Here is a 13,846-nt window from a genome sequence, read left to right as displayed (position 1 = left end):
AGATATTAAAAGACTTTGTGTAAAGGGAAGAAGAAATTGGAAATACTCAGTAAATGGATGTATAGAAAAAAGCAAACAAAACCCTCATCAGTAACCAATTTAGTGACCTTTTCTTTGCATAGTCATGCTGTTTGAAACAACTGAGGCATTTTTAACTATCATTCTGAGTGCAAACATAGCCAAGTATGTAAAGACTCTTTAATCTTAGAGTTTATTGACTTAGATTATTTTGGATTAGAAGTTCAAAAACAGTTTACTACAGTTAAACATAATTACACACATTAGTTAAAATCTAGGACTAGAAGAGATATGTAATATCTGGTAGTTTGAACTTGGTTGAATTAGAGTTGATCTGTATTTAAAAGGAGTTTTTGCTAAGACCTCAAAAATTTCTCACATATTTAGATACTCTTATTTTTCAAAAAGAAATTTTGAAGAATCACTTAAATGACAGGGTGCCAGCTAATGTCCACACCTGTTTTATTGAGTAGCTTATAAATAAATAATTTCCTTTGTATGGACAAATGTAAATTTCCCAGTTGGTGACATTAAAGGGTCGAATTTTCAGATATTTAGATTTTATAAACCATACATACTTTATAAAATTAATGTATTTTTATATGAATATTAATTTTTAAGTATTTCTGCATATTGCATATTAAAATTGGGTAGCCACATTACATGGTATGCTTTCACTTTTATCAAAAGTTATGCCCATAAGTAATGACACCTGAAAATAAACACTTAACAAAAATAAAATGCCTTTAACCAATCTAAAAAGGTCACAATTCAATTTACATTCACTTTTTTGAGAGATAATATTAATATAGTATTATGAAGTCAGAGATACTGAACTAATTTGTTCATGAGATGATATATTTCCAAATTAACAATAATTAAATAATGAATATGACTTTCATACAATTGTACCACAAATGTTAAGCACCCTGTGTGAAATAACATTTTACCCATAACATATTTTCCCTCCATTCTTCCATTCAAATCACACTAACCTTGTCCTAAAGTTTGTAGGATGAGGATGTCCATCATATAAGGATAAGTAGTCATATTCTTCTTCTAGAGCAAATGACTGAAAAACAATTTGTATTCTATTTCGTTCTTCTGCTATTATTACCCATGTACAGTTTGCACCATTTGGATATCCATATGGAAAACCAGGGCTTTCTATAGTGCCATTAAGTCCTTTTAAAGTTCCACCACATGTATAAATAAATCCTGCAACAAAAGACAAATAAACAGATATTAATATGATATAAAGCACAATTCAGGAGATAATTTTGAAAAAGCCTTTTGTTTTTCCAATACCTATGTTACCATAATTTTGTAAATGGCAAGAGCTAGGTGAATTACCTAATTTTATTTTTTAAAAAGATAAGACATAACAAACAAAATATTAGAAAATTTGCCATTTATCATGCATCTTGTGGCTAGTAATTATAAACCAGTCAATGGAGTAAAATTCTCCACACATCATTTTCCATTTCATGATCCAACAGACAAAGTCTTGAACATGATACCTTCCCTGAAGTAGTTTCCAGTCTAATTTTAGAAAACTATAAACAACATTAAAAATTTAATGATTTTATCATGCATTTTGGGTCTTAAAAATTAACTCCACTTTGGGGCGCCTGGGTGGCTCAGTCGGTTGAGCGGCTGACTTCGGCTCAGGTCACGATCTCACAGTCCGTGAGATCGAGCCCCGCGTCGGGCTCTGTGCTGACAGCTCGGAGCCTGAAGCCTGTTTCGGATTCTGTGTCTCCCTCTCTCTGACCCTCCCCCGTTCATGCTCTGTCTTTCTCTGTCTCAAAAACAAATAAACGTTAAAAAAAATAAATTAACTTCACTTTTTCTTGGTGTAGCATGCTAAGTTTTTTTTTAATGTTTATTTTTGAGAGAGAGAGATTGGAGGAGGGGCAGAGAAGTGGGGGGCAAAGGATCTTCAGCGGGCTTTGTGCTAACAGAGAGCCTGATGTGGGGCTTGAACTCAGGAACCGCAATATCATGATTTGAGCCAAAGTTGGACACTTGATCGACTGAGCCACCCAGGTGCCCCAGCATGCTTTTTTCTGTCCATATCTCTAGCATGTAGCCAGTGTGCCTTAGGAAAATCCTTCCCACCCTTGTACCAGGAGGATAAATGGTTCAGATCTAAAAAAAAAAAACACTCTATGTAATCATTCAATCTTTGACCAGCATAGCTGGCTCAAGTTTAAACACAATCCTTAGCTAACCGTATCTGAGTGAAACCTAATGTTGGGGAGAAAATATATTGAAAATTTGAATCCTGGGCAACAGACAGCAGCCATCTTAAAAACTTCTATAATTCTATAGGAGTTCTAATTTTATGGAAGATACAAATTTTTGACAACTTGACTCTTGGAGACACCTAGAAAACTGAATATGTTTCTCAAGAAATTATGAATATGTACTAGTCTGTAGTCATATTGGGTAATGTTTAACTCTAAAATTTATACAATGCTAGCACAAGATGGCCCCAGAATGAATCTAGACTAGTCTTCAGTCAATTAAAGCTTGGATCCATGGTTGCAGAAGTTCTGATAAGAATTCTTTGCTTTGATGTCATTTCCAAATCTGTGGGTTGTACATGAAGCTTATGTGCCATGAAGCTGTAAGTCCAAGACACTGAGCTAATTTGGGGGAGAGAACACTGTAGTACCCAAAGTGTATGTATTTGGAACTATATATAGAAATACAGGAAATTTGGGGCTCCTCTCTCTGAGAAGGAAAGAGTATATGATATACAGGTCTGGATATTTTTGAAAAATAAGAGGAAACACGCATGAAAGATAGGAAGCCAGAGTTGTAGATTGTGGCAGACAGGGACTGATTTGGGATGGTGTACATTCATTCCTCACTTTTTTTTCTCTTGAGTTTTTTTTAATGTTTACTTATTTATTTTGAGAGAGAAAGAGTCAGCAGGGGAGGAGCGGAAAAAGGGAGACAGAGAATGCCAAATAGGCTCTGCGCTGTCAGAACAGAGCAACATGGGGCTGAAAACCACAAACCATGAGATCATGAGATGATCCGAAATCAAGAGTTAGACATTCAGTCGACTGAGCCACCTAGGCACCCCGGTCCTCAGTCTTTTCACAAGTGCACCTTGCTTTTGCTAGGGTATCTACTTCTCTACCAAACAAGTACGCTTTAGAGTAGCTGGTTCTACTGACTTCTAGTGGTGAGGCTCAGGGAGGGATTAATCAGTATAACTCTATCCTCCTACCCATATTTACTTCAGGAATCTACTCTGATTATCTCCATTCATGGCTAAGTCTTAAACCTGGGATATTCAGTATTGATACAAAGTACTGTTCTTGGGATTTTTTTTTTTGACTTTTAAAAGAAGTTGGATAAGGTAGAGGTTTTTAAAAAATCAATATTTGTGTGTATACATATATTTTTGCTCATGCACCAAAAGTCAAATAGGGCATTTTATGATTTTCAAAAATAAAAAAAAAAGGAGAAAGGTCCCTTCTAAATTGCTTCTTGCAGAGCAATTACTTTGAAGCCTTAGGTTAATTAGCTATCACCCATTTCTATTAGTTTTCTGCCTGAACAGCTTCCAATTTGAACTTCATAACTAAATGCAATCATGAATCCCTTTAGCTACAATCTGATCTATGGGCTGTTTTATATATTCTCAAGTCCCATAACCCTGATGGTTTTAGAAAAAGGACATATGTCCTGAAATAACATGCTCAGCTTTGTCCACTAATTCTCCAAGTCCCTGCTGATTCATACATTTCAGTTCCTTTCCTTTCCTTTTCTTGAGGCAAATTAAGAATTACACCTATTTTTAATTTTTATCTGTGTTCTTCATTTTATTTTCATTTTTGTTTCTACGTTTGATTAAACACCACATGATTCAGAATAATGAAGTGCATTTGCCAACAATATGTTTATAATTTCCACCCTCCACCACCCCCCCCCCCCCCCAAATCAGCTTAGTGTGTATCTTTCTAGACCATTTCTGGGCAAATGCAGATATATGCATATTTCTGTGCCATATATATATAACAAATTGAGTCAGTCATATTCTGAATAATTTTCTGAATCTTTTTGTTTATATCTATACAGTATCACTTATAATCTTCTGGAATATAAGTATACTTATATTGTATACGTGTATACTTCTACAATCTTTCTTAATGATGACATAGCTATATGGCATATGGTATGCCTGTACTTTAATGTATTTAATGTATCTCTTATTGGCAGCTTTAGTCTTTGTGGTTTCAAAGGCACAAAGAACAACTTTGGATGCATATCCTAGTGCACATGTGTGATATATACTTAAGATAGAATTCCAGAAATGGGAGTGCTGGATTTTAAATTTAGGTAGACGCATCCAAACTATCCTCCATGAATGTGAAAATTTCTACTGCTGTCACCAGGCTATGAAGTATTTTCAACTTCTAGCTTCAATTTTGGCAACACTAGATTTTTTACAAGGCAAAAAAAAATTATCTTATTATTTTATTTGCATTTCTTCTGGTAACTATATATCAAATATCTTGTTCTTTGCTTCTCATTCATTCATAATTCTTTTATTAATTACCTTTCCATATCCTTCACTTATTTTTAATGGATACTGTACTATTTTTAGTTGTACTTTAGGATACAATTGCTTAGCTCTCTGGTTATTCATTGGTAATCCATATTTGCCTTTCATACATACATTTCTAAATGAAATTACTTTGATTATTCATTATAGCTCATTGCTCTCATAATTTCACAACTCCTTTTTGCTGTTTATAGTACATGTGAAGCTTTGATGATATTTCTTCAACTTCTGCTCATCTATTCATCGTGTATGTCATGCCTTAGGGATAAAATGATTAAAAGGACATTATTCTAGCCTGTCTTCAAGGAACGGACAAACTGCAACATGAGACAGCATGGAAATGCAGATCATTATTATTATAGAATATGGTAAGTGCTATGTTTGGGATAAGAACTTACTGCTGTGAGAATATATGGAAACAAAACTTAATCTAGATAATTCAGTACATGTTTATGGAAAACCCATCTCAAAAATTGACATTGCAACATTCTATAGATTCAATCTTCAACAGATTCTGAATGCCTTATGTTGTATTTTTCACACCTTAACTTTCCACTTAAAGAGTCAGTTTATACTTGAAAAATAACTAAAATTTACATGATTTGGGTCACATAGTCAGCAAGAATTTGGTTAAGAATACAGATTTTTGAGCATCTTTTCATATATCTGGTGGCCATCTGGATGTCTTCTTTAGAAAAATGTGTATTCATGTCTTCTGCCCATTTCTTCACTGGATTATTTGATTTTTGGGTGTTGAGTTTGGGAAATTTTTTATATTTTGGATACTAACCCTTTATCTGATATGTCATTTGTAAATATCTTTTCCCACTCAGTTGGTTGCCTTTTAGTTTTGTTGATTGTTTCCTTTGCAATGCAGAAGTTTTTATCTTGATGAGGTACCAATAGTTGATTCTTGCTTTTATTTTCCTTGCCTTTGGAGACAGGCGGAGCAAGAAATTGCTGCTGCTGAGGTCTAAGAGGTTGTTGCCTGTTTTCTTCTCTAGGGTTTTGATGGTTTCCTGTCTCACGTTTAGGTCTTTCATCCATTTTGAGTTTATTTGAGAAGGGCACTTGGGATGAGCACTGGGTGTTGTATGTAAGCAATGAATCACGGGAATCTACCCCCCAAACCAAGAGCATGCTATTACACTGTATGTTAGCCAACTTGATGATAAATTATATTTTAAAAAAAGAATACATATTTTTAAACTGTTCACCTGTTATTCTTTCATGTTCATACTTTACCTTTTTTGTACAGATAGAAACTATAATAATTCTACAGTATTTTATAATATTTTAAAATTTATTTTGTCTTCTTTTATGCTAACCAAGATCTGTGGCATTACAAGAAACACACTTGTGTTTACCTTTCATTTTTTTCCACACTTGTGTTTATCTACTGCAGTTGGGCTCTTGTGCCCAATTATATTGAATGACTTTTTTTTTATCACCTAGAGTTCACAATTTTATTGACACACAGCATTTGTATGATAAAGCTTGTAAAGCAAAGAACTTAATGGTAGCAATTAACCTTTTTTTATTATAAGTAACACATAATATGAAGTCTATCCTCTTATCAATTTTGAAGTGTACAGTATTGCTAACTGCAGCACAATGCTGTACAACAAGCAGATCTCTAGAACTTTTTCGTCTTGCATGAACGAAACACTATACCCAGTGGAAAATAAATCTTAATTTACCCATCTTTACACCATGCTACTTTCTTCTGCAGGAATTGGACTATTTAAGATACCTCACATAAGTAGATATATGCAGTATGTGCCCTTCTGTGACTAAACTATTTCACTTAAAGTGTCCTCAAGGTTCATCCATGTTGTAGTGTATGACAGGATTTCCTTATTTTTTTTTAAAGCTGATTTCCATGGTAAATACATACCTCATTTTCTGTATCCATGTACCCTTCAATGGAAATTCAGATTGTTTCCATTTTTTGGCTACCATGAATAAAGTTGCAATGAATATAGGAGTGCAAATATCTCTTTGAGATCCTGATTTTAATTATTCTGGATAAATACCAGAATTGGGATGGTTGGATTATATTGTAGTTCTTTTTTTGATTTTTTGAGTTCTATTTTTAATTTTATTTTAAACATTAAAAATTTTAATACTGTCTTACTTAGTACCTGCCCCACTACCAGTAAATATTTCATATCAGGTGAAGTGTGTGAGTGAGTGTGTGTGTGTGTGTGTGCGCGTGTATGCATGGCTGGGTGGGCAGCTGTGTGTGTTTAAGTAATGAGTGAATTCTAAGTTGTCAAATCCATGTATGTGGAGTTGTTCATAGTATGCCCTTATTCTCCTTTTGATGTCGGTATGGTCTGTAGTATATCCCCTCTTGTATTCCTAATATTAATAATTCGTGTTTTGTTCTCATGTTTTCTTTGTCAGTCTTGCCAGTGCTTTGCCAATTCCATTGATCTTTTCAAAGAACCAGAATTTTGTTTCATTGATTTGTTTTTTCTCTATTACTTTCTCTACTCTGTTTTCAAATTTTCACCTTTCATTTTATTATTTACTTTCTTCCATTTGTTTTTAATTTAGCTTTTTTCTTTTTCTTTGTTGTTAACATGGGAGTATATATTATTAAGTTGAGACTTTTCTCTTTTCCAAATGCATGCCTTTGATAGTATGTTTCTCAGTACTACCTTAGCTGTATCTCACACATTTTGATATGTCTGTTCATTTTTTTTCAGTTTAATGTATTTTTAAATTTCCTTTGAATTTTCCTTTTCAAGCCATGGCTATTATAGACATACATTGTTTAGTTTTCAAATGTTTGGGGATTTTCTGTTAAGTTTGATAGTGATTTCTAGTTTGACTCCATTGTGATCAGAGAACATACTCTAGATGATTTTAGTTCAAATTTAAGTTTTATTGCCCAGGATATAATCTACCTTAATATATGTTCCTTGGATATTTGAAAAAAAAAATGTGTATTCCATTGTTGTGAATAGAACCTTGTCTAAGTGTTGATTACATCTCATTAGTGGATACTTTTGAGTTCTTTCCTACCCTTGCTAACTTTCACCCATAGGCAAGGTGTCCTTTTTCACTAGCTGCCTACAAAACCTGTCTTCAGTTTAATTATAATGTACACGGTATGAATTTCTTTGTGCCTATCCAGTTAGGGGTTTACTTAGCTTTTTAACCTGTAGGTGTATGTCTCTTTCCAAATTTGGGAAATTTTTAGTCATTATTTCCTTAAAGTATTTCCTTAGCCCTATTCTCTCTCCTTTCATGACTCCAGTGATACATGCTAGATCCTTTATTTTATTCCCACGGGTCCTTGGTACTCTGTTCATTTTTAGTTTTTTTAGTCTACTTTCCTTCTGTTGTTTAGCTTAGGTAAATTTTTTCTACTTCAGTTTCTTGTTTTGTTGTTGTTGTTGTTTTGTTTTGTTTTGTTTTTTCTCTGTTCCCTCCATTCTCTGAGCCTACCCATTGATCTTTTCATTTCGGTTACTGTACTTTTTTGTGTGTGACATTTTTATTTGACTCTTCCTTTTTATGTTTTATTTCTTTGTTGAGACTTTTATTTACTGACACTTAAATTTTTTATGTTTTAACTATTTGCATTGTTTGTTGAAATTTTTTATTGTGGCTTTATTTTTTTAAGTGTATTTATTTATTTTGAGAGAAACAGACACTGTGAGTGGGGGAGGGGCAGATAGAATCTGAAGCAGCCTCTGCACTGCCAGCGCGGAGCCTGAAGTGAGACTCCAACCAAGGAACCAACTGTGAGGTAATGACCTGAGCTGAAACAAAGAGTCAGATGCTTAACTCCCTGAGCCACCCAGGTGCCCCTTATTGTGACTGCTTTAAAATATTTGTCAGATAATTCTAAAATCTCTGTCATGTGGTGGTGGTATTCATTGCTTTTTTTCATTCAGTATGAGATCTTGTTGGCTTTTGGAAAATAAAAGATTTTTTTTCTTGCAATCTGGATAATTTCATTTATGTTATGAGATTCTGATTCTTATTTAAATCTTCTCTTTAACTGGCTTCTTCTGAGACTGTCCCAGCTAGGAAAGTGCTTGTGGGTAGTACCTCAGTACAATCTGCTGGAAAGAGAAATCTATTTTCTGATCGCCCGTTAATAACTAAGGGAGTAGTAGTAGTAGAAATATGTGATGCTGAACTTCCTTACCTACCCTAGTCCTCCCCTTTACCTCCCCTTTACCTGCATCACCCCAGCAGGAAGCAGTGAAGAACCCTGTTCTATGAGGTGGGTGTGGAAATCCAGATCCTTTAATATCAAGGTCAAGCCATTACAAACAGAGAGGATCCCTTTATGCAATTGTTCTCTCTTTCTCTAAACTCTATGATTATCATTTTATTCTTCCACATGTACTTCCTTTCACTGTTTTCTCTTGGAAGGTGTATGATATATGACACATGTTCAAATGAATTAGGAGATCTAAAGAACCAACTTTTTTTTAGATACAGCAAAGGACAACAATAGATGTAACAAATATTAAAAATGTGTTTAACTGGCAAGACCACATCATTTTCATGGCTGCACAATATTCCTGTGTGAGTGTGTGTGTGTGTGTGTGTGTGTGTGTGTGTGTGCGTATCTTACTTTTCCATAGGTTGCTTCCATAACTTGGTTATTGCAGATAATGCTGCAATAAATGTAGGGGTGGATAAGAATTAGTGTTTTGGTTTTCTTTGAGTAAATTCCAGTTGTGGAATTACTGGATCATACAGTGTTTCTATTTTTAAAATTTTGAGTAATCTCCGTACTGTTTTCCACAGTGGCTGTATCAATTTACATTCTCAGCAACAGTGCACAAGGGTTCCCTTTTCGCCATATCCTTACCAACACTTGTTATTTCTTGTCTCTCTTTCTCTCTTTGCTTTTTAAGCCATTCTGAGAGGTGTAAGATGATATCTCATTGAGGTGGTTTTGATTTGCATTCCCCCGATGATGAGTGACGTTGAGCATCTTTTCATGTGTCTGTTGGCCATCTGGTTGTCTTACTTGGAAAAATGTCTATTCAGGTCCTCTGCCCATTTTTAAATCAGATTATTTTTTGGTGCTAAATTGATTAAGTCCTTTATATTTTTTGGATATTAATCTCTCATTGGATATATCATTTGCAAATATCTTCTCCCACTCAGTACATGGCCTTTTTGTTTTGTTGATGTTTTCCTCTACTGTGCAGATTTTTATATTCATGTAGTCCCAATAGTTTATTTTCGCTTTTGTTTCCCTTGCCTTAGTAAATGTGTAGAAAAATGTTGCTGCAGCTAATGTCAGAGGAATTACTGCCTGTGTTTCCTTGTAAGATTTTTATACTTTCAAGTGTTACATTTAGGTGTTTAATCCATTTTGAGTTTATTTTTGTGAATGTGGTTAGAAAGTGGTCCAGATTCTTTTTTTTTTTCTTTTTGCATGTAGCTGTCCAGTTTTCCTAGAGTTTCCCAGTTTATTGAAGAGACTGTCTTTTCTCCACTGTATATTCTTGCCTCCTTTGTCATAAATTAGTTGACAGTATAAGTGTGGGTTTGTTGTTTGACACTTTATTCTGTTCCATTGATCTATGTGTTTATTTTTGTGCCTAATCTATTTTGTGTCTAATCTGTTTTGATTAGAGCTTTGTAATGTATCTTTAAATCTCGAATTGTGATACCTCCAGCTTTGTTTTTCTTTCTCAAGGTTTCTTTGGCTATTTGGGATCTTTTGTGGTTCCATACAAATTTTAGTATGATTTGTTCTAGTTCTATGAAAAAATGCTATTGGCATTTTGATATGGAATCTTTGAATCTGTAGATTGCTTTGGTTAGTATAAACATTTTAAAATATCCATTCTTTCAATCTGTGAGCATGGAATATCCTGTCATTTGTGTCATCTTCAATTTCTTTCATTAATATTTTATGGCTTTCATAGTACAGGTCTTTCATTTCCCTGGATAAGTTTATTCCTAGGTATTGTATTCTTTTTGATGCAATTGTAAATAAAATTGTTTTCTTAATTTCTCTTTGTGCTACTTTATTATTAGTTTATAGAAACACTACTGATTTCTGGGTATGAATTTTGTGTCCTGCAATTTCACTGAATTCATTTATTACTTCAATAGTTTTTTGGTGGAGTCTTTAGAGTTTTCCATGTACACCATGTCATCTACAAATAGTGACACCTAGAGGGTATTATGCTAAGTGAAATAAATCAGACTGAGAAAGACAAACATCATAGTATTTCACTCATGTGAGGAATCTAAAAACCAAAATAAATGAATAAACAAACAAAAAAGTAGAATCAGGCCTGTAAATACAGAGAACAAATTGATGGTTGCCAGAAGGGGGGGGGTTGAGGGATGGGCAAAATGGGTGGAGTGGGAGATAGAGGCTTCCAGTTATAGACTAAATAAATAATAACTAAACAACTTAATAATAAAAGGTACTACATAGGGAATATAGTCAATGTTATTGTAATAGCGACATATGGTGACAAATGGTAGCTGCACTTGTGGTGAGCGTTAGCATAACATATAGAGAAGTTGAATTATGTTGTACACATGAAACTAACATAACACTGTGTGCCAGCTATATTCAAAAAATTAAAAATAAATAAAATTCATATTATTGAAAAGTATATTTAATTATAGTAAAACTAATTTTATTTTAAGTTATATGATTATTTGGGCACCTGGGTGGCTCAGTCAGTTGTGTCTGCCTTTGGCTTAGGTTATGATTTCACGGTTCATGGGTTCGAGCCCTGCATTGGGCTCTGTGCTGACATCTCAGAGCCTTGGAGCCTGCTTCGGATTCTGTGTCTCCCTCTCTCTCTGCCCTTCCCCCACTTGTGCTCGCTCTCTCTCTCTCTCAAAAATAAACAAAAAAATTTTAGGTTATATGATTATCAACCATTGATACAGCTTTTTGGTTTGGGTAGTGTCTATGCAATATTATTACAGTAGAGATACGAAAGTTTGAAAGATTTATTAAAAAATTAAAAATTTGCAACCTGTTTTATTTCTCTACAATATCACTGTATTTTTATTATACATTCTCTAAAATATGAATTTATTGAGATTTTCTTGTCTGTATCTGTCTCTTCAATTAAACTTTAAAATGTAATTTATACTTTCATTGAAAATTCCAGTTTTTCAGGGAGTCTTAGATTCTGAAGCTAGACATCCTGATTTCACAGTTTAGCATTCCTTTTGTGCAAATTACTTAATCTTATTGTGTGTCAGTTTCTTTTAATTATAAAGTGGGGTAATGAGGAATTGTTTTAAAGATTAAGCATGTTAACAACTGCAAATCTCTTTAAAACATATTTTAAGCATAGTGAATATTATGTGTTAGTACTTCTTTTCTTCTTTTCCTCTTCCTCTTATTTATTACTACAATTATCATCTTTAGTCATGATGCTCCATTACATAATTTAACTATTAAAACACATGAAAAAATTTATTATTTTCAGAGTAGGAGGACAGATTTTATCTCAGAACATCAAATGTTAATGCTGAAATGTCTGCCTCACTTAAAGGAAGAAAATATAACCTGTTATTGGTAAATTTCTTTGTAGACTTGTAATGGATGAGTGTTCTTCATTTATTGGGTGAATGTATGCCAATTGTGTCAAATTTTTAATTGTTACTGAAATCTCTATTACTCTCATGAATTTACTTTCTGTTTTTAGCCTCTATTTTGCTTTTTCCCCATGTATTTGGGCAGTAAATTATTAGATAAATATAGTTAAAATGATAATGTGATCCCAGTGCATTTACCTGTCTACCATTATGAAATGATTTTCTCTAGACCCACCAATGGTCGTGTCACAAAGTCTACTTCATCTAACATTAGTATGGATACATTCAGTTATTTATACATTAGTGTCTACACTTAGAATTATTACAGTATTACAGTCTAGATGGATTTCTTATAAATAGCATTTAGGGTTTGAGTTTTTTAAACGTATGTGATTGTCTGTACTTCTAAATGGGAGTCATTATTTTTTAATTCACTATAATTATTTATGTGTTTTCTGTTTGTTCCATCTTTTATTATTTGTCCCTTTTATTCTCCCTTTTTGCCTTCTTTTATATTAATGAAGTATTTCTATTTTCTCTGTATTAGCTCAATTTTATATTGTTAGCAGTAACCCTAGAGAACATAATATGTATCCTTAATTATTAGAGTACATTATAAATTAGTAGCCTTATCACTTTCTTATCACAATGCAAGGACAATAGAACATTATAACTCCCCCATCCCTTGATATTTTCACTATTATTTTTGTAGACTTTAATTATACATATATTATAAACACCCAAAAGACAATTTTAGGGTCTTAATCAGTCAACATTCATTTACATTTACTTACATATTTACTTTTTTTTCATCATTTCAGTATTTTCTTCTAGGTTTATTTTTCTTTTACATGAATAATTTTCTGCAGTATTTATGTATGTATTTAAAAGTTAATTTGTTTTTGAGAGAGAGAGAGAGAGAGTGAAAGGGAGGGTCAGAGAGAGAGAGAGCGAGAGAGAGAGAGAGAGAGAGACAATCCCAAGAAGGCCCCACGCTGTCAGCATGGAACCTGAGGCAGGGCTTGAACCTATGAATCCTGAGATCATGACCGGAGCTGAAACTAAGAGCCAATTGGTTAACCTACTGAACCACCAGGTGCCCCTCCAGTATTAACTTAATTCTAGAAACAAATACTTTTTGTGTGCTTGACTTATTTTTGAGTTTTATCTATTTTTTTTATAATCGTTTTTGATGAGACGTTTGGTGTAATACAAGCCATTCCACCAAAGTTAGGAGTAGAAGTTGTTTTGTGATGCTTTACCATTAATTATAACTTATTCATCTTTATTCTCTGTCACACAACTACTGTGTCAACATCCTTTCAACCAACATGATTTTTCATTCTAAATCCCAATGTCAAAACTATATTACAATAATCAACTGTTTTGTTTGGGCAAAAACAAATTACAGTGTTGTTCGGGCAACAAATCACAGTTTTGTTTGGACAAAAACAATTTTGTTTGGACAGAAACAACAGAGAAATCAATAGTTTAAGGTACTATTCATGGAACATGGACTAGGTGCCAAACACTATAGTGGGCATTAGATTTTCACAAAAACTTTATAACAGTGTTTCACATCTTAAGCTTTAGAAGCTAATGGTAAAAATAGACATAAATAAATAATTTACAAACATATATGATAAGCACTATAAAAGGAGTCCTTGGAAAGCTATCTAA

The 13,846-nt window shown here is 33.4% G+C and overlaps 1 protein-coding gene across 6 annotated transcripts in view; it reads right to left on the bottom strand.

The window, feature by feature from the left end:
* Window positions 1-13,846, bottom strand: part of CSMD3 (CUB and Sushi multiple domains 3) — a 1,242,277-nt gene that overhangs the window by 1,109,039 nt on the left and 119,392 nt on the right. For all 6 annotated transcript variants that reach the window (XM_027064013.2, XM_027064014.2, XM_027064015.2 and 3 more), the window contains exon 2: window positions 1,014-1,236. In XM_027064013.2, coding sequence (XP_026919814.1) covers window positions 1,014-1,236 — 223 coding nt within the window. The remainder of the gene's footprint in view (window positions 1-1,013; window positions 1,237-13,846) is intronic.

This window comes from Acinonyx jubatus, chromosome F2 (assembly GCF_027475565.1).
Source record: "Acinonyx jubatus isolate Ajub_Pintada_27869175 chromosome F2, VMU_Ajub_asm_v1.0, whole genome shotgun sequence".
Taxonomy (NCBI): Eukaryota; Metazoa; Chordata; class Mammalia; order Carnivora; family Felidae; genus Acinonyx; species Acinonyx jubatus.
The sequence above is the reverse complement of the archived record's forward strand: the minus strand, read 5'-3'. Positions and strand labels throughout refer to the sequence as shown.